Below are 20,546 nucleotides of genomic sequence, written 5' to 3' on the forward strand. Positions count from 1 at the left end.
TTTTTTTCAAAAATGTCTTATTCATTTGAAAGATGAACCATTCATAGAGGCTGTATCTTCATTTTTATATTTTCTCTTTTCTATTTTCCAAGGTGGTAACAGTCCAAAGGACTTGTTGGGAATATCGGAAGAAGTCGAGATCAACCCAGTACAGAGACTTTTGTTTCTTGCTCGTGTGTCACCAGAAACCTCACAGACGTCGAAAAATCCTGTCTCAGGCCAAAACCAACAGAGAGTAGAAAGAGAATTGGGAATTAGGGGTTTTTTTTTAATTGTTTCTGTTCATGAACTTCTCTCCCTAAAATTGCCTCTGCAATTTCTTCATCTCTCTCAAATCCATGTCGGATCATGAGGATGTTTCTCCTCTCATCGCTCCTTCTCCGATGGCCGAACCCTCCGAGATCGACCTCGAAGCCGGTCAGGGAGAGCAAATCCAGTGCAGAATTTGCCTCGAAACCGATGGTGATTTTTCTCATTTTGTCTCGCTTGGTATTTCGTAATTCACATTTGTGTCGTTGAAATTTGTTGTAATTGCATTGGTTTATCTTCGAATTCGACATTTATCCTCTGTTCGGGTGCCAAGAAGGTGAGGAAGAAAAGAGAAAAAGTAATTCTCCATATGTTTCCATTTTTAAATGTTGAAATTGTGAATTAAGCTAATTCGTTGCATTAGGTTAAGTTGAATGGATGATTCGTTTATTCACTTCTATTGATTGAATTTCCACGTTTTCCTGTTAACCAGTGCGTTTTGGTTTTCTACATTTTATCTTTGCAACAAGTTGGAGCATTAACAAAAATTGAAAAGAAAATATATTACTTTGGTGTGGGTCTTCCCTGTTGGGAGGTATTGTTTTCTTGCCAAGAGCCATGGAAAAGACAGTGAAGTGAAAAATTTTGAATTATATATTTCTGTTAAAATCAATTATACAAGACTAGGAAGTAGTGTTACCAGGCTAGGTTGAGTGGAGTTATAGTTCAAATGTTCAATTTCACTTCTTTTTCCTGCCTCTCATACACAGCCAAATGAAGCATCAACAAAATGAAGAAGAACCAGATCACTTGTGGTGATCTACCTCTTTTTTTTATAGGACTTGTGGTGATCTACTTCAACCCTATATTTTTCTATATCCACTCTATTCTTTGTGTTTGTCTTGGTCCCACAATGTGGAGTGAATTGGAAGAAAATGAAGCAGAAATAGTACCATTCAAACACTCAAGTGTGGACCTTTTTTTTTTCTTTCTCATTTTCTTTTTTTCAGTAATAATGCAGGACATGGGTAGTCAATGTTATCATGTACAATATTAATATCACAGACTGACTGTTCTCCTGTGGAGTAATGGGGCTATGTTAATGCTTGATTATTATGATTCACCAATTTGTAAAATTGAGGTGGGTCAGCATTGCTCTCACCTTTTGTTATTGTTTTACCTCAGGTAGGGATTTTATTGCTCCTTGCAAGTGTAAAGGGACATCCAAGTACGTTCACCGGGAATGTTTGGATCATTGGCGATCTGTGAGGGTATAAGTGCCATCTTTGTGATGCAGTGATTTTAGCATAGATATAACACTATACTTGTAATGTCTCCTTAGTGAACTCATAAACTTCAGCTACATGGGAAATGGGCCTAATTGTTTCTGATGAACCAAAGATGGTCATTTTATTTCCTTGGTTCTTTGATATTTTGATCCTGCAGTGTTTTATTTCATTTTATTTGTTCATGTGCTCTTTTAATTTTAAGTGATATACTGTTTTTTCCTTGTGCATCAACTTCTGTACCCTGCAATATCATTTTTGATACTTCTTGCCCTATATTGCACTTCATATTTTCAGGTTTCTTCAGATTTCACCTTCTGATTGAATTTTTTTGGCAGATTTTTATGGTGTCTCTTTTACTTTTATTTTCTTGTAGCTGAGACTTAAGAGTTTGCAATTGAGAACTTCTTGCATTGAGTTGAGATGAGTTTTTTATACTTATGGATCAAACCATAGTTGTGGAGAAGTAGAATATAACATTTTCTTGAAGTTACTGTTGTTTGAAGTCTTGCATTTGTCATTCTTATTGAACATATGTCGTTGGGTTTCGAGGCAACAAGTTGGAACCTCCAGGCATGAATCAATTGTTAACATTCAGAATAGCTGTGTAATTTTCGAGGTTCTATTGAAGGTTGTTATGCTGGCTTGAATTTAGTATTTGCCTGAGTTTGAATACCATCTTCTCTCACCTGCCTATAAATTGACCACTTGCTTGCTTGTGTGTGTGCATGTTGACATGTTCATGTGTGGAAGTATAAGAGTGATATTCATTTAATTTCTGAATGTGAGGGTGGTTCTCACAAAAATGATTATTCTCAGGAGTCAGGATTTGAGGTTTGATCCTATTTCACCATTGCATATAAGTTTTAAACCTGCTTGGACTTGAGTCTTCAGGATGTACTCTTGTGGGCATTGCTTTCACCATAGAAAAGTTTTTAAATGAGGACTCTTTTGATATATATGACTTTTTTATTTATTTATATTTGTATTTATTTTTATCTTGTGTTTTTAATGTTAAATATAAGTTGCTTTTTTAATTGATAGTTAACTCATGAATCTATTGCTGTGGATTCTTTTGATACTACTGGATCATGCATAAATAATTTGCATGTCAGATGGAAGTCATAACTAGCTATATCAGAACTTTATTTTTATGTCATGCAGTTACAGGTCGCCTTGTAAACTATGCATATCTAGATTGCAATTAACTGTGTGCCACTTTTAATGATGCTTCCCATGCTGTATTCTAAGTTTTCATAAACAGTGTTGCATGGATGGAAATAACAAACAAAAATGAATATACGCAAAAGCTAAGTATAACCATTGGGGTTACGAGGATGAATCACATTAAATTGTTGTTGGGTTAAATGGAAATAACTTATTGATTTATTGTCCTAAATGTGATGATATGGTATTTTGGAAGATTCTATGGTCTGGTATTCTGTATTCATGTTGGTCATCCTTGTTACATGGCTAGATCATAATTTCCCAAGGATTTAATAAGTTATCGATTTGTTGTTATAAACACAATGATATGGTATTTTGGAAGGTTATATCGTTTGGTATTCCATATTCATGTTGGTCATCATTGTTACATGGCTGGATCACAATTTCCCCTGCAGATTTAATTTGTATTAATAAAATATTCTCTAATGAATTTAGAGATCTGTTTTTTTTTTGTCAGTTCCTTATGTTTTATTTTTGATGAAGATATCACATTGCTTGTTCATTTATATATTTATTTCCTACTATTTCTGTCTGTTATCTGTGTGGGCAATGAATTGTTCTGTACTTTTCATTCATGCTTACGTAGAAGGAAGAACACTTGTATGTTGTTAGAAATTAGTTTAACAGACATATTCATGTTCCTTAGATGTTATTTAGTTGTACACTCATTTCACCTGATTGTGTTACTTTGATTTCTGCAGGAAGGGTTTGCATTTGCTCATTGCACAACCTGCAAGGCCCCTTATCATTTGAGAGTTCATGTTGTTGCTGATAGGAAATGGCGAACGTTGAAATTTCGGTTCTTTGTGACTAGAGACATTATATTTATATTTCTGGCAGTTCAGCTTGTAGGTCGTTGGTCTTTTATGTTTATTTGTTTTGTATTTAGCTTTCTTGAAAGATTAGAAAGGTTCTGTTTTTTCAGTGTTTTTTCAATTCCTAGGTTTTTTTCCGTGTGTGCAGGTAATTGCTTCATTTGCATATTTGGTGTACTTAATAGATGGTTTCCAGCAGTTCTGGCTTCGACTAGCATGGGGTTTTGACAGTGAAATTAGTTTCTACTACATATGTGGTAAAAACTCAGGAATCTGATATGTCATAGTCATCAGATTGATATATTTATATGTTTCTTGATAAACTGAGGAATTCATGTGAGCTTGTTCAGAAATTTCTATATATGGTTATTTTTATATTTTATTTTTGTTGACAGTGGAGCACATGGACTCTGAAATTTTATGGGGTTTTAGGATGGATTTTTATGTAAAAAATTACATAGGCCTCCTTAAAATTTGGGATGGTAGTTCCAAAGCAGAAGGCTTTCTAAATACATTTTTTAGGTGTCAAGTTTCATGGAGTGTTGCAGCCCAAAAAATTAAGATTGAATGCTTTGTTGTGTCTGGCTTTAGATAAAGAATCACCTAGTACAAGAATTAACATCTGTTGTATGGTAATATTTTGCGCCTAAACTGACATGGTTGATCTTTGGTTCGACTTAATGTTGGCTGACCACATGTTTTCTGTAAGGCATTGCCTCTGCTCCCTAATTTGTTATTTGTTTGATGATTTTCTAGTATCTTATTCACTGCCCATTTGTTCTAATTATGTCTTTTCTGGAACTTTAGGGTCAGTTTTTTGGGTAAAACATTTGTTATAAATTAATTTTGAGCAATGTGGAGTGTTCATTTTTGTCATAGGATGGATATAGGGAGAGCTCTAAATACCTAGGTGACAGAGACCTGTTTGTGCCCTACCATTGGGACAAACACATGAGCAGGTTTTTCTTCCTTTGAATGTTTAAATAAAGATGGAAATGGAATTGCAATTGGCACTTCTCTGACTGCAGTCTTGTAGAATGAAATTTAGAATTTTTGTTTCCTTATTGTTTGGGTCTGAGATCTCAGTATATGAAATGTCAGACCTATACTGGCCCGTGATGCTCATAATCTAGAGATGTTCATTTAATATATTCTGCTTGACCTATTTTATTCTTCTTTCCCTGCTTCGTTTAACAAGCTCTGTTTCCTACTGAAGCTTCATGTTTCAATTGCTACATTGTTATCCATGCTAAAGCTTGAGTTGTACCTGGCTGATTTGACTTTTCTATTTTTCAAAATCGGCTATGTTATCCATTATTTTTTTATATCTACTTGTTTGTTGGAACTTTTATGAGATTAAAATTTTAAAAGATGTTTAAATTGCTCTTCTCCACTGTGAAGAGCAAGAACGCGTATCACTTGAAGCCGTTGCTATTTTTTGGTAAATCTTCCATAAAAGTCTTATGCCTTAGGATTAATTACTATTTGTTTAGTTACTAAAACATAAATGGCTGGAAGCATGTGCTTGCAGCTATAAAACTATTGTCTAGAGGACATTTGATGTTTTGTGATGGTGATACACATATTGCTATTTTTGGCAACTACAGGAGCACTGTTGTTTTTTGCTTTGCTGGGATTATCTGGGTGCTTCATAACTTGCTACGATCGAAGGGTGCGAAATGATCTGGCTCAGCCTTGTCGAGAGTTATGTCTTTGTTGCTGTCAGCCCGGGTATAACTCTACTGTTTGGATTTATTTCTTACTGACAATTCACCATTTGTTGTTTTTGTTCAGAGGATATATTATGTTTATAATTGTTGGCTGTTTTGCAAGATGGCTAATGCTAAATTTGTTTCTCACTTTTTATTTTAGTTTTGAGGCTTGGGTGATTTATAAAATTTGAGTTAGAACTTGACCTAAATTTCAGACCTCTCCCAGGAACACAATATATATATATATATATATATATATAGAGAGAGAGAGAGAGAGAGAGAGAGAGAGAGAGGTGGGGGGGAGGGAGGACTACTGTACATGTGACAGTTATGAAGTACATTTCCTTGTGCAGAAAATGCCAGATCAGGTACATATTCCTGTGCAAAAAATCCTAGGTCAAGTACCTATTCCTGTGCAAAAAAACACCAGGTCAAAAGCAAGGACATATGGGAATTACATGGTTTCTCCAATTCCCTCTATATAATGAACACTACTTTGCATTTGCCTCTCTTCTAGTGCACATTGTAATTATGCATCCTTATTGATTCTTCACTGGTTGAAGAAAGTAATTTTTATGCTTTGTATTTTTTACATAATTTGCTACTCATTTCATCTAGTTGTCTTTTGGCACCTCTTTTTAATAGATCTCTTCTTACCTATCAAAAAAAAAAAATATTATCTAGTTGTCTAATTTAACATAAGAGAGCAAGGAATTACAAAAGTCTTCTTAATGTGGCAAGATGGTTGTCATCTTATTGATTCTTACATGCACCTACCTTGGATAAAGGGAACACCGCTTTGACTATTGCACCACTCTGTTGATTAAAATGGTTCAAGATCTTGTGCTGCTTCTGACTTGGTTCTCGTTGCACAAAAAAGGGAGCTTATCGCAGACTTTCTTTTTGATCCTTTTTTATGCATTTCTAATAATGTTTTTTTATTTGCACTTTGTTTCTCTGTAAAAAGAGACATCACCAACATGGAAAGGTAAAAAAGGGCAGAAAAGTCACAGACCCTGAACATTATGATTTCTAAATCTTAACCTAAACAGGAATGTTAGGATTCCAATTCCTATTGTTATCCCAAGCAGTTAGTCTATACTCCTGTTGGCTTTTCTGAATATGTAAAAGTAGATCTAGAATATTGTATGCATCAACAAGTCATCTTGATGCATTCCCAACTATGGCATTAGACACTCCACATGAATCTTTTCTTTTCTTTTTTGATAGGTAAATTTTTGTCCCCATTGGGGCTTGAACTTGAAACCTCCTACAAATCCTCCCCAACCCTTTAGTACTTGAGTCAGGCCTCAAAGGCTACACCCTTCATGAATCCTTTTCTGCCATTCAGCTCTATCTAGGGATATCCTCTATGGATGTATCCCACATCTCTTACATGAGACCCAAACCTCGCAAGGTGGATTAACACCATTATTAATCATATCCATGACAAGCTTGGAGTTCCTTTCACCACAAGCTCTTGGGCACTGTGGCTCCCTGCCACCTTAAAACCTTCTCTAAGAGCTCTACTTGCTGTTATAGATATGGATGTGGAGTTCTGCATTGTTCCTGTGCACACATGTCCTTTGAGGGTTTTGGCTGATGTATAGTCTGAAGGTTAGGTGATATTTGCCACCTGCGGGTTTGAGTTTTGATGCACCACCGTTTAAATAACCCCCACCCTAGAAAGAGGCCCTTCTGAATGTTTGGAAAGCACTGTATGAAGTGATTTCTTTTAAGTAGCCTATGTGTTGTGGTACACTGAATTATCAGATGGAATATTATTAGATGTCCAGAAAAAGTTTTGAAATTTTTTATAATTACCGTAATTGTGTTGCTTATCGGAAAGAACAAAAAAGGTGACTGCTGTGTTCATGTCAGTTCAACTTTTTAGCAGAAGTGTTCTTCTAGGGTGAGCTAATGAAGTATGATTTCCAAGCTTTTTGCATCTTGATGCTTCTCTCTTTCTTGTCTTTTCTTTTTCTTTAAATAATTTGGAAGTACATGAACTACATAGATAGTGCTTATTGTTAGAATTTTTCTCCTTGTCCACAAGTTATGTGACTATTGGGAGTGTATGAATCCAGAATATATTTTTATTGATTTGATTCGATTTTCCTTTCATCATTGCAGAATGTGTGCAGACTGCCATTTACCAGGCACTCTTTGTATGTGGACTGACTGCACAACATGCTTTGAAAGTTGTGCAAGCACAGCAGGTGAATGCGGCTGCTTAGGAGGTGCTGGCGAGGCAGGCTTGCCATTGTTATTTATTATGGCTTTGATTGTACTAGGACTGTTTACTGTGATTGGCATATTCTACAGCGTATTGGTGGCTACAATGGTTGGACAACGCATTTGGCAGAGGCATTATCACATACTTGCAAAGAGGATGCTGACAAAAGTGAGTTGGGTTTACTTTTTCACTTTTTTCTCTGCACTGCAATGCTTTAAAATGCCATATTGTGGGGAAATAAGCTAACCAAATGAAAATAACAAAGGTGGCATTTGGGTAGACTTCTTTAAAAAAAAAAGAAAGGTAGGCACTGATCTTATGTTATTAAAAATTGCTATTAAAATTTTAAAATTTTAGTAAAACCAGAGAATAGGAAATGTATCCAAATAACACCTAAGCTCATGGCTTAAAAAACAAGTTGTTACCCAGTTAACCAGGTCTGTGGTTATGATATTTCAACTGAAAAAACAAGTAATTTATTGGTCTTGTAAAATAATCAATCCCGCTATTGACACTAATTAAATGAGTTGGGACAGAATTCAGATGAGTGGCAGAGAGCTCATGTTAACATATCACCTGTTCAAGTGACATATCAATTTCTTTGGAAGCTCACTTTCATACACCATTTTATTTTTTTCATTTGTAGATTGCTTTTCTGATATTAACTTGCAGGGATTCCGGATACATCTTCCTGCTGATAAAATAATGTCATATCTAAATGATTTATGATTTTAGGAGCTAAGTTTCTCCACTCAGCCTTTTGCTAATGGTCTTACACTTGGTGCCACTGTCTCTAACTTTCTAACGAGTTGTTTGGCTGTGAGAATAGCTGAATTACATGTACTTTCCTGGACATGTGACCTCTGTTAAATATTCCCGTATTCATCAATCATCATTGTTGAAGTACTTTTATATGCTCTGTCCAGGAGTACGTTGTTGAGGATGTTGACGGTGAGATGACAGGATCTGAGTGGTCACCCCCGCCTCTACCATCTGAGCATGTTCAGCAGCTGAAAGCACTTGGCCTCCTATGAATCCAAAGAAGTCATTTCATTGTTCAGTGGGAAGAAATGATGTAGAGATAAGACTGGCTCTCTACTTTGGCAGGTCAGTCTCTTAGCATGGGCTCTGGATCTTATGCAGCTTAGCACAACAAACATGTAGGCAGCTACTGAGCAAGCAAATCTCAACTGTTTTTGAATTTGTCGGATCATATCTACAATTCTCCAAAGCATACTTCATAAAAGAATACACGGGAATCATTACCCTACTACTTTCCCTTTTATTGCCTTGAGACTTGACATCTTAAGTAAACTGACAAGAGGGACCTAATGATATTTCCCATGTCATTGGTTTCCTTCGTGGAATGTCTTCTGGGATTTCTTTAGATTGCATATATGTTTCATTATAGGAAGAGTGCTTCCTTCCCCTATTTGCTTTTTTGGTCTCCTTTCCAGATATATTGCACATTACAATATAGAATGTAATTTTGTACAAAACCCGGAAAATCTGTGTTATATGACCATTCTGATAAGCAAACTAGTGAAGCTGTTATGATGAATGAAAGAGGCCTCTTCTTGTAGAAAATAAAAGCTTGTAAGACTGAAATTTAAGTGATTTTAATTTCAGTTAGGTGTGAAAATTTGACAAAATCTGTCTATTTTATTCACAAATAGGTAGCAAGGTTTGAATTAGTGGTAGTCTCAGACTATGGGTCTCTTACATATCTCTGAGCTTGTGCTGCATCTCATGCGGGTTGAGTAGTTTGGTAGTGAATTTGAGTCAGATTTGATCTCTTAATTCGAAATCTAACTCAAGATAATTATTTTTGGATGAACTGTAATAACATTATTAATGTTTTTTGGGCTTGTATGTCCAATTTTAGGAAATTTGTGTTAATACATGTTATTATATTGGATCGTATAACTTGTAAATATTTCGGGTTATCCAATGGAAAACTTAATTCAAGTCCAACCAATTGTTTAATCCTGTCCAAAACAGGCTACCACAACCCGAGCCGAAGTTGCACGCCTAGTTTAAGTTTGAAGGACTTATCCTAGGGGATTTCGCAGGCTACCATGGACCATACTCAAGCTTAAAAGATCAGTCCAAGCCCAGACTCAAAGGGGTTGGGCCGCCTCGTCTAGGGCTTAGATGCAGTTGATCTGGGCTTCGGCTTGAAATTTTTGGACTGGCCCAAACCTGCTTTTGGCTAAACGGGTCAAATTTATACCTGACCCTACATATGACGGCAGGTTGGTCTTGGTCCCATGAATAACTGGCCCACCACGTGGTAACCATGTGGCATGTGCAGCTCTGGTGTAAAGTACTAAAATGTTCGTGCAAATGTGAAAAGCATCCAGGAATTTTTATTTTTAAGAAAAAAAAATAATTTCCAGATTGCTAAGAAATTGACTGGATGCCTACTCATGCATATGTGTGAAAGGTGTGTGAAAGGGATGTAGGATTTTTTTGAAGAAAAAAAATTTTTTGTGCGTTGATTAGTGATTATGACGAAGCCCGTCACCGACAAATTTGGATTGGGTACAGAGGAATGTATCTGATTGCGTAAAGGTTTGGAGCCGATGAAAATGCTTTAATAGCCTTTTTGACCTTAAGGTTAGGTAATTGTTGCCAATGAAAGCTTAGAAGATTATTTTGGCTACAAAAAAATAATTGATTTTGACAATAATTTTATATATATTTTTTTTCAAACAAAATATTAGGTATTTAATAGATTTTTTAATTTATTTTTTTTATATTTGAAGAATCACACCAAGTGGTTCAGGATAAATATACAGAACCTATTTAAGAGTGATTTTAGAAAATATTTTTAATATTTAAATGATAAAAAAAATATTAAAAATGTTTCATACAATTAATTTTATATAATTATTAATAAGGAAAGCTATTAGGCACAAAATAATTTGATAACATAAAAAAAATGATTTTAGAGCACATTTGGGAGTCATTTTGAAAGAGATTAAAAACGTTTCCTAATGTTTGAAACAGATTTTTTTGAAACAAAATATTAACCAAAACACTTCCGATAAAAACTCTTTAATTATAATTATTTTTCTTATAGAGATGCCATTAATATCATCTTTACCAAGTAGAACACAAATGAATTTTAGACTTTTATTCTTATTCTTAAAAAAAAACCTAAATACTTTAAAAAATAAAATTAATTTTTCATTCTCGTTTATTGTTGTGAAATTTAAATCTTGAGTTTACTTTCTAATAGTTTATAAAATAAAATTGATAAAAAAAATTAAATAATTAGAATTTTATTTTCTAATTAATATCCACCCTTCCAAATAGTAGAAAAAAAAAAATAAAAGAATTGGTCCTAACCTTTTTCCTTTCCCCTTTAAATCTCCTAAAATAAACAGGTAAATTAGAAAAATGTCATTTTTCTCATATAAATCTTTAAGTCTTGTTTGGTAATCATTTTTTAAAATAGTTTTTGAAATTTGTTTTATGATATTTTGTAAAACATAAGTTTGTTTGAAAACTAAAATATTTTTAACCTATTTTTAATATTTTTCAATATACTTTTAAAATAATTTTTATATATAAAAATTTATTTTTAATCATTATACATGTGTATATAATTATTTAAAAAAAAAACTCTAAAAAATTGATAAAAACAATTAAAAGATGTTATATAAAAACATCATATTTTCTATCTAAGAACATAAAATAGAAAACAATTTATTAGTTGTCAAATGTATTTTCTAATATTTTTATTATAAAAAACACAAAATTGTTTTTAAAATAGTTATCAAACAATTAATTGTTGTTTCCCCACTACCCCTACCTATTTCATGTTAGCTCTTTCCTATCTTCCTTTTAAAACTTTATAGTAAAATAAATAAATAAATAATAAAATTAGTATTAAGATTGGATTTAGTAGATGATGAGGGCATTTTTGTAATTTAATATTATATTTATTTAGAAATATAACTTATGGATATATCTTCTTAAAAAGGTGGGGTGGTTTCTTTAATGGTTTTGAAAACTCAACGTTACAAAACTGTCTTTTCCTTTCTGAATTATACCATTGGCACTCCTGTTTTCATTCTCTGGTTTTAACCACAGATACTGAAAAACCACCCACACAAAACTATTGCCATGTGGCTCTGACTAAACTACCCCTGCTCTTAATTTTCAATTATTAAATTAATTAATGAAAAATAAATAAATTGGAGGGATTTTGGAAAGCTCATATTTATTTGGGTTGCTTGACCATAGATTTATTAATAACAAAAATTGCAAGCAACAAATATAATTCTAACTTTTTTTTTCTTTTATCATGTATAAAAAGATTAACACCAAGTTAGATAATTTTTTTTTTCAAATAATTTTGAAAATTATGTTTGATTCACAAAATTTCCAAAAGAAATTTAAAATTCATGTCCGAGTTTTAAATTCTTTTATATTAAAAGAAGGGTGGAAGAAAATAATTTTATTTTTATTATATATTTTTCAAAATAAAAAATGAAATTATGTAACCATCAAACATATTTACCCTTCACTCCATGACGAAACAAAGAACCTCATGGGTAGGCGGTGGGTGTGACATTTACCGTGTATAAAAGTCCTAAAACAATTTAAAAAAATATATATTCTCTAATCTTTAAAAACATTAAAACTAAAAACACATCCAAAACCCACCAAAATCAGACAAGAGGGGGAGGGGGGAGGAGAGAAAGCATCTTGTTAAGATACATGTGTATACTTATCTATCTTAAATAAACAATTAGTTCCTTAATTAAAAAAAGGGGCTAGAAGGAAGGTTTGAAAGCTTCCAAGTTCAATGGGCAGGTGAGGTGACAATTTCCACAAGCTACGAGAATTTTGTGCACATTTCCAAAGCCCATAGAAATGGGGAACCACCACAACATGACCAAAACCACCTTATCACCACCACCACCCACCATACCACTTAAAATATAACTCCTAGTACAAGACCCACCTGTCAGCCTTATCCATATATTCTTCCTCATTTCCCACTCCCCCTTTTTTATAGTCTATACTCATTTCTCTCTCTTCTCCTATATAAATATCCCAAACTTGTCAGTGGTGTCCACCAGAAGTCAAAAACTACCCATCATTCAATCAAGAGATCGAGAGAGAGAGAGAGAGAGATGTCAGATATTGCTATGCTAGTTGCAGAGGAGTATGAGAGGAGGGTCAAGAACTCAAAAAAAAGTGGTGGTGGTGGTTGTGGAGGAGGAGGAGCAGCAGCAGAGGAGATTGGCTTTGTTTCTAGTGTGTCAGCCATTGCTATGAGGCTGGAGGGGTCCTCCTGGGTGAAGAAATTGGTGGGTGAAGAGAACACGGAGATTGTGAAGTGGGTTTTGGAGCCCAAGAGCCAGATTGGTCTTGCTGCCATTAATGGCTTCTTCTCTGCTTGAATTTTCTTTTCCTCCCCCTTTTTTTTTTCATGATATTATGAATCTTCTCTCTATATGAGCTGTAGATGACTCCCATTTTCTTTCCTCTTTTCTATCTTCCTCTTCTTTTTTTCCTTTCTTCAGGAGTTGTACATACTTTTTTTCATATATCAAGAACCAGTTATATATCCAATGACATGATTCTACAATTTGATTTTCTTTTCTTATCAATGGAAATGGAATTTGGAAATTCTTAACCTCTAAGCATAGACCCAATTTTCAAATTTCAATCGGGAAAGGTACTTTTGGGTCTGCTCGGAAGGAGGTGGGATCTAGAAGTGAGGTTTTCAGATCGTGGGCTGCCCTCAAGACCTTATCCACCAATAATTTTGAATTATTCTTATTAATAGGTCCCACTAAATGAGTACTGAAAAATAATTGCGAATCATTCATAAGTACCCATCTCATTACTTGGTATCTAAGTTTGATTTTGTTGGATTGTTTAGGGGGGCAATGGGCATAGCCATCATCTAGATTCGTCTGGTTACAGCCTGATAGCGCAAGGCTGGGTAGTCTAGTCCGTTTGGTCCAGGCCACTATTTCTAAATAGATGTATTTTTACTTTTAAGTCTTCCATCTTTGACTTAAGTTTTGGAGGAGCGTGTCTGGATAACCCATTCGAATATTTTTTTGTGCAAGTCGAACTCTCGTCTACACCTCGAAGACTAGTTGGACGCTACAATTGTTGGTCATGCATCAACACATTGTATCTTGGTATCACTATCTTTATTTTATTCTTTTGTACCATATCATACTTATTAGTACCCATGATTCAAATTTGATGGAAAAAATAGGTTTTGTTGGCATTACTTTTTGAGATATCCAAAAATTTCGATTAGATGTTTTAATTCTCGTTTTTATGGAAAAAGAAAAATAAATCAAGAGAGGATTTTTTTCCATTACGAAAAATAATTTTCTTTATAATTTTTGGAGAGAGAAATGAGTGCTCATATAGTTGAGAGAAAAAAATTTATTTTAATAATGTTAATTGTTGCCCCATTTCTCAAATATTGGGTTTGGTTGGGTCAACCTATTTGGACACTCAAACTCGATTGGAACAAGGTTAAAATAGATATTGTTTGGATACTAGATTATTATTATTATTTTTACCTAATTTATTGGTCTATTTTAATTATTTAATTATTAAATTGTTAAATTTTATTGAAGGGGCAACAAGTTCTAACTAATGTTTGAAGTAGAAAATATTACATAGGGATATGCAAAATATTATAAGTAAAATGAAAAAAAGGAAAAAGAAAGAGATGAAGAAGAGTGAGAAGAAGCCTTGAACCGGGCTCATGGTAACATAGAGGATCCAGCTCGAATTGATTGGGCCACCATGGGCCTAGCCTACGGGCTCGACCTCGAGGTCGTGGTCAAGGCCCAGTGGCCCACATGAACTAAGAAACAACGGAATGGTCTAAACCTAAATTATTAAATAATGAGTTATTAATATATTTCTAGCGAGTTCAAGGCCAACCCTCTTAAAAAGACAAAATTAACCCTCCTTAGGCTTAAATTGATTTTTATTAAATAATTAATATTATATTTCATGACATAATCAAAATTTTTTTACTCCCGAGGAATGGTGGAGATAAAATCAATGTTCCAAATTTGAGGGATTCAAACAAAAAAAAAAAAAAATCTAAATATCCCAAACCCCTAAAATGGATCATTTATTTATTTATTTATTAATTTAACATAAATAGTTATTCATAAACTAAAACTTCAAATATTAAAAGTACTCTAGTAATTTAAAAAACGATAAATTCATAAAATAATTAAAATTTTATGTACTTATAAATCAAAGATGGTATAAATTCAAGCAAAAAATAGTATCTATATATCATTAGAAAGTAATACCCGAGAATTACCTTTAATTTAAAAATGCATAAATTAAGAAATTTTTTTGAATCATATGATATGAATTGAAATATGAAAAAAGTAGTTTTTATTTTATATATATCCCAACTCATGAATATAATATAACTAAAAACTAAGAATAGTCATAATATTTTTACTTTTTTAATAAAACAATATATAATATAAACATGACCTGCATCGATCTATGTCAACCCTAATATTTTAGATTTATTATTTTCCTAACCAAAGTCCTACACTTATTGGGTTGGGCATGGGTAATACAAGTTGCAGCCCTAAGCCCATTAAATATGTATGTAAACACTTGTATATTAGCCAAATTTTAAAGACAAAATAAAATAAAAGAAAAAAAGAAAAAGGAGAAAAGAAGACAAGACACACATTTGATGTTGTTATGACATTAAAGGCTTGAGCTCTAAGTTGCTTTCAAAATTTATTTTCAACAAATTTTGTTGGATGTTAAATTTTTTTATATGTATATAGAGAATACATTTGAAAATGATTTTAAGAATGTTGAAAATGTTTTTAGGAATATTATAAATATTATAAATATTTTCTAAAATAATTGTCAAATAGACACGCATTTGTTGAGTGGATCTTACCTCAAGCCAAGGTTCGAGAATATTTGATGTTGTCATGACATTAAAGACTTGAGCTCTAAGTCGCTTTCAAAATTCATTTTCAACAAATTTTGTTGGATGTTAAATTTTTTAGACTTATATAGAGAATACGTTTGACACTGATTTTAAGAATGTTGAAAATGTTTTTAGGATATTTAAAATATTAGAAATACTTTATAAAATAATTGTAAAATATACTTTAGGTCTTTTAAAAAAACTAATCGATAAGTAACGTGAGAGGGTGATGATATTTAAGAAGAAGTATACTTAAAAGAGTCTTATTCCTGTAATAGTAAACTTGAAACCTAGCCCTTTTTATACAATTATTGAGGAATTGTTCTTTAATGACTTGTGTGTAGTCATACCATATATATATTTTTGTCTATTTTGAATCACGATAAACCCAAATTGGAAGCTCAAATTTCCCTTTTATGATGGTTGCAAAAAGAGTAAAATTTTAAGGTTATCGTTGGCTTAGGTTGAATCATTTATAAAAACTATTTTTTGTGCAAGTGTTTTTTTAAAAAACTATTTTTAGGAGAATCATTTATAAAATGTTTTTTTTTTTCCAGAAAACATTGTAAGTAATTTTTGAAATTGATAAGTGATTTTTTAAATGTTTAAAAATATTTTTTAAATATTATCGAACACCTTATTTTTCTATAATTGAGTTAAAAGTGTTTTACAAAAATGCTGCCAAACAAACTCTTAGGTGATTTATCATATTTTTTTATATGTATACAAAAAGTATGTTTGATAATAATTTTAAAAATATTGTTAATGTTGTAAAATTATAAAGTGAAAGGAGAAGAAAATAAGAAAGAGAAATTAGAATGTAGGAAGAGAATAGAATGCATGAGAAAACTCTATTTGAATTCATTAGGGGTCTCTCTCTTTTATAGGGAGTTACACAAAATATTTATGGATGATCATCCACAAGTTACCATAGTAGTACAGAATCTCATATTTTATAACACTCCACTTTGGATGATCATAAGAATATGCCTCATTAAAACCTTACTAGGAAAAACCCTAGTGAAAGAAAAAGAGTACAATGTTCTTTTGGATTACTATAATTGCCTCGTTAAAAACCTTGCCAGTAAAATCCAATGGGACAAAACTTGGACGAAGGAAAAAAAAGTGCAGTATATATCCATATTATCAATCTCCCCCTCATGTAAACATGATTATGATTTCTTCAACATTTCAAATGGTAGATCTCTCAATCTTCGCATTCCAAAGTCATACCTTAACTTTTTCAATGCTGTCGAAGGTAAAGCCTTTGTGAATAGATATGCTAGATTATTGCATGACCGAATCTGTTGAACATCGGTCTTACCTTTCTTTTGGAACTCATGAGTATAGAAGAATTTATGGGAAATATGCTTAGTTTTGTCACCTTTTATGAATCCTCCTTTAATTTGTGCAATACAAGCAGCATTATCTTTATGTAACTTGGTTACATTGCCTCTGATGGAAGGTAGTCCACATGTTTCTTGAATATGTTGGATCATTGACCTTAACCATACACATTCACGACTTGCTTCAGGAATTGCAAGAATTTCTGAATGATTTGATGATGTGACCACCATTGTTTGTTTGATAGATCTCCATGAGATAGCAATACCATTGTAATTAAACACATATCATGTTTGTGACTTACCTTTATATGGATTTGAAAGATATTCTGCATCTGCATATCTAAGCAATTGTCGCTTTGATTCCCTTGAGTAAAATAGACCCATACTAGTAATTCCGTAAAGATAACGCAATATATGTTTGATACCATTCCAATGTCTTCGAGTTGGAGTGGAACTATATATTGCTAATAAATTGACAGAAAAAACAATGTTTGGATGTATACAATTGGCAAGATATATAAGTTCACCAATAACACTAAGATATGGTACTTCAGGACCAAGTAATTCTTCATCCTTTTTCGTAAGGACAAAATGAGTTCTTTTTCATATCAAGTGATCGGACAACTATTGGAGAACTTAAAGGATGCACTTTATCCATATAAAAACACTTCAAAACTTTCTTAATGTATGTTGATTGATGTACTAAAACTCCATTTGGAAAATGCTTGATCTGCAAACCAAGACAAAATTTTGTTTTTCCAAAATCTTTCATCTCAAATTCATTTTTCAAGTAATTTGTTGTTGTTGTGAGCTCTTTGGGAGTTCCAACAAGATTTAAGTCATCAACATACACTGCAATAATTGCAAATTCGGTTTCTGATTTCTTAATGAAGATGCATGGGAATATAACCATTCACATACACTTCTTTTAGCAAGTATTTGCTAAGACGATTATACCATATGTGTCCAGATTGCTTTAATCCATACAAGGATCGTTGTAACTTGATTGAGTACATGTTACGAGGCTTTGTACAATTTGCTTCAGGCTGTTTAAATCCTTCAGGGATTTCATGTATATATCATTATCCATGGATCCATATAAATATGTTGTAATAACATTCATGAGACGCATATCTAGTCATTTTGGGACTGCCAAATTAAATTAAGAAACGAAATGTGATTGCGTCCATGACGGGAGAGAACATTTCCTCATAGCCAATACCAGGTTTCTATGAGAAACTTTATGCTACTAACCACACTTTATATCTTATGATTTCATTATTCTCATTGCGTTTTCGTACAAATACCCATTTGTACCCAACAGGCTTTACATCTTCAGGTGATTGGACTACAGGTCCAAAAACTTATCATTTTGTTGATAAGTTTAACTTTGCTTGTATAGCTTCTTTCCATTTTGGCCAATCATTTCTATGTCGGCATTCTTCCACATTTTGTGGTTCAAGATCTTCATCATTTCTTATGGAGGCCACTTGGAAAGTGAAAATGATATTATTTTGATCCCATTTTTCTCTCGTGTATACATAACTTATTGAGACCTCACAATTTTCAGGTACCTATGCCTCTTTAGGGGCTTTTTGTTTAATATGTGCCTTTTCAGGGGCTTCTTGTTCAATATGTGCCCTCTTCAGGGGCTTTTGCATTATTTGTGCCTCTTCTGAGGCTATAGATTTATTAATTTTAAACTGATCAATTATTTTTTTATGGTCTCTTTTAGAGTGCCAAGTTTTTCTTGGGTACTCTTCTTCCGGAGAGTTACATCATTTGAGCCGACAGGTCTACCACGCTCCAGGCGTATCTTATATTAATTTGTTAACTGTCCTATAGGGACATCAATCCGTGTTGGAGTATTTGTAGCCGGGATATATGACTTTGTCACTTTCTTTGTATCAATGAATGCATTTTGTAATTGAGTTGAAAGATTTTGCAAATGAGTGATCCTTTGAACTTCTAGTTCACATTAATTTGTATGGGGATCAAGATGAGTCAAAGTCAATGCATTCCAAATAATTTCACGCCGTTATTATGAAACTGGCTCTTCTCCCCTTAATGGCGAGATAATTGTCTCGTTAAAATGATAATTTGCACAACAAGTCATTCTACCTTTTAAGTGTATAGGTAGACTAGTTACTAAATAAAAACTTTTGGTTTTATAATGTACATCCATATGATCTTTTACCCCGGGGGACCAAGTTGGTCTTATAAGATTCTTTTGGATTTATCATCGTATAAAGTGTCATTTACATGGAATCAAATACTACTAGTGACATAGTATAAACTCTCATAGAGCCTTTAATTAGGTTTCTATCACCTTATATAGTATTAACATTGTTTGTCATCAATGTTGTGCAATTAATGAGACAAGATTTTCATCAAAGTAACAAGTTATAAGACATTGTCATAAAGACTTCATCTTTATAGAGTTGAATAGATATTATCATAGAGAAAAAGTTAAAATCAATGGAAAAATATTAGTTATCGATGATAACTTAACTTAATAAGTTGTGTAAAAGCAATGAGAGCATATATAATACAATAAAACAAATATGAAAAGATAATTTAAAGTTATATATTTCGTAAGTATCTCACATATTTGATTTTGTAAGTGTGGAGCAATTTATACATGAACAAACTAGGACGTATTTCAATAATCGGACTAATTGTAGTGATGGATTAAGGTATGAGAGAAATCCATGTATCTTCAAGTATAAATAAAGAAAAGAATTTAAATGATAAATAATAAAATGTGAAATAAACTATAAAAGATGAACAATAAACAATGTGTTCAAATATGATAACAAAATAAACCTATTTGCAAAGAATTAAATAAAAACATAACGTTTAATCATAACAAACATTTCCATCACCAATTAAATGGTCAATTTTCCCATTAGGATTCTCAAAGACATCCGAAACATCTAAATGGGTTAGATCCACTTGGCCATCACTATCAATGAAGTTCATTTCAACTTCCTTTCATTTTATTGATGCTTGGTAAAGGTCGACCAAATGTTTGGGCGTATGATAGGTACGCAACCAATGTCCCTTCATACCACATTTATAACACTTATTCTCATGGTTCTTAGGAGGTTTATTTTGTGAACACTTCCCATTTTCTTATTTTACCTCAGTATTATTTCACTTTTGGTGGTGCAATGTGACTTTCATTTTCTGAGAATTTGGTGAATTATTAATATAAGAACTATGGTATCGAGGATTTCTTCCACGACCACGTCTTTGTCACCGTCCACTAGTTTGGGACAATATTGCATTCACTTCAGGGAATGATTCAAATCTAGTTGGACGAGACTGGTGATTACTCATTAAAAACTCATTTTTGTTAAACCTTCATGGAGATGATGACAAAGGAAAATTAGTGTTTTTGCACGATCCTGTAGGGATGTTTGATTTCCTTATTTGATCATAGCTCCAAGATTTATTGACAATTTTGTTTTGAATAACTTCTGGTTATACAAGAGAATTAGAAATTATATGCATAACTTCTGGCTATGAAACAATTGTTAATAAAAATTGTTTTCCCTAATTCTTGTTGTGAAAAATAAATGAGTGCGAAACAAAAATTAAATCCAATATTTTTCATAACTTTGAGTTATGATTATTTTTTCAAAACAAGAAAATATTCAAATTTGTACATAGCTTTAGACTATAAACTATTTATGTA

General features: G+C 32.7%; 1 protein-coding gene across 2 annotated transcripts; it reads left to right on the top strand.

Moving 5' to 3' along the window:
* The first annotated feature begins 79 nt into the window (after nt 1–79).
* On the top strand, nt 80–9,083 carry LOC117918564. 2 transcript variants are annotated; one of them, XM_034835310.1, is made up of 7 exons: nt 82–462; nt 1,435–1,520; nt 3,464–3,610; nt 3,726–3,834; nt 5,185–5,308; nt 7,423–7,693; nt 8,452–9,083. In XM_034835310.1, the coding sequence occupies exons 1-7, from the start codon at nt 339–341 to the stop codon at nt 8,557–8,559; spliced, it is 969 nt and encodes a 322-aa protein (XP_034691201.1). In that variant the 5' UTR covers nt 82–338; the 3' UTR covers nt 8,560–9,083. The 2 variants fall into 2 exon arrangements, with proteins under 2 accessions (XP_034691202.1, XP_034691201.1); XM_034835311.1 differs by lacking the exon at nt 1,435–1,520 and having other exon boundaries at nt 80–462.
* Nucleotides 9,084–20,546: the final 11,463 nt, after the last annotated feature.

Source organism: Vitis riparia, chromosome 7 (assembly GCF_004353265.1).
Source record: "Vitis riparia cultivar Riparia Gloire de Montpellier isolate 1030 chromosome 7, EGFV_Vit.rip_1.0, whole genome shotgun sequence".
NCBI classification, from domain to species: domain Eukaryota; kingdom Viridiplantae; phylum Streptophyta; class Magnoliopsida; order Vitales; family Vitaceae; genus Vitis; species Vitis riparia.

Coding starts and splice junctions, on each gene's coding strand:
- LOC117918564 (XM_034835310.1), top strand. CDS start 339: ATGTCGGATCATGAGGATGTTTCTCCTCTCATCGCTCCTTCTCCGATG. Junction 463..1,434: donor AATTTGCCTCGAAACCGATG/GTGATTTTTCTC, acceptor GTTTTACCTCAG/GTAGGGATTTTATTGCTCCT. Junction 3,611..3,725: donor TATTTCTGGCAGTTCAGCTT/GTAGGTCGTTGG, acceptor CCGTGTGTGCAG/GTAATTGCTTCATTTGCATA.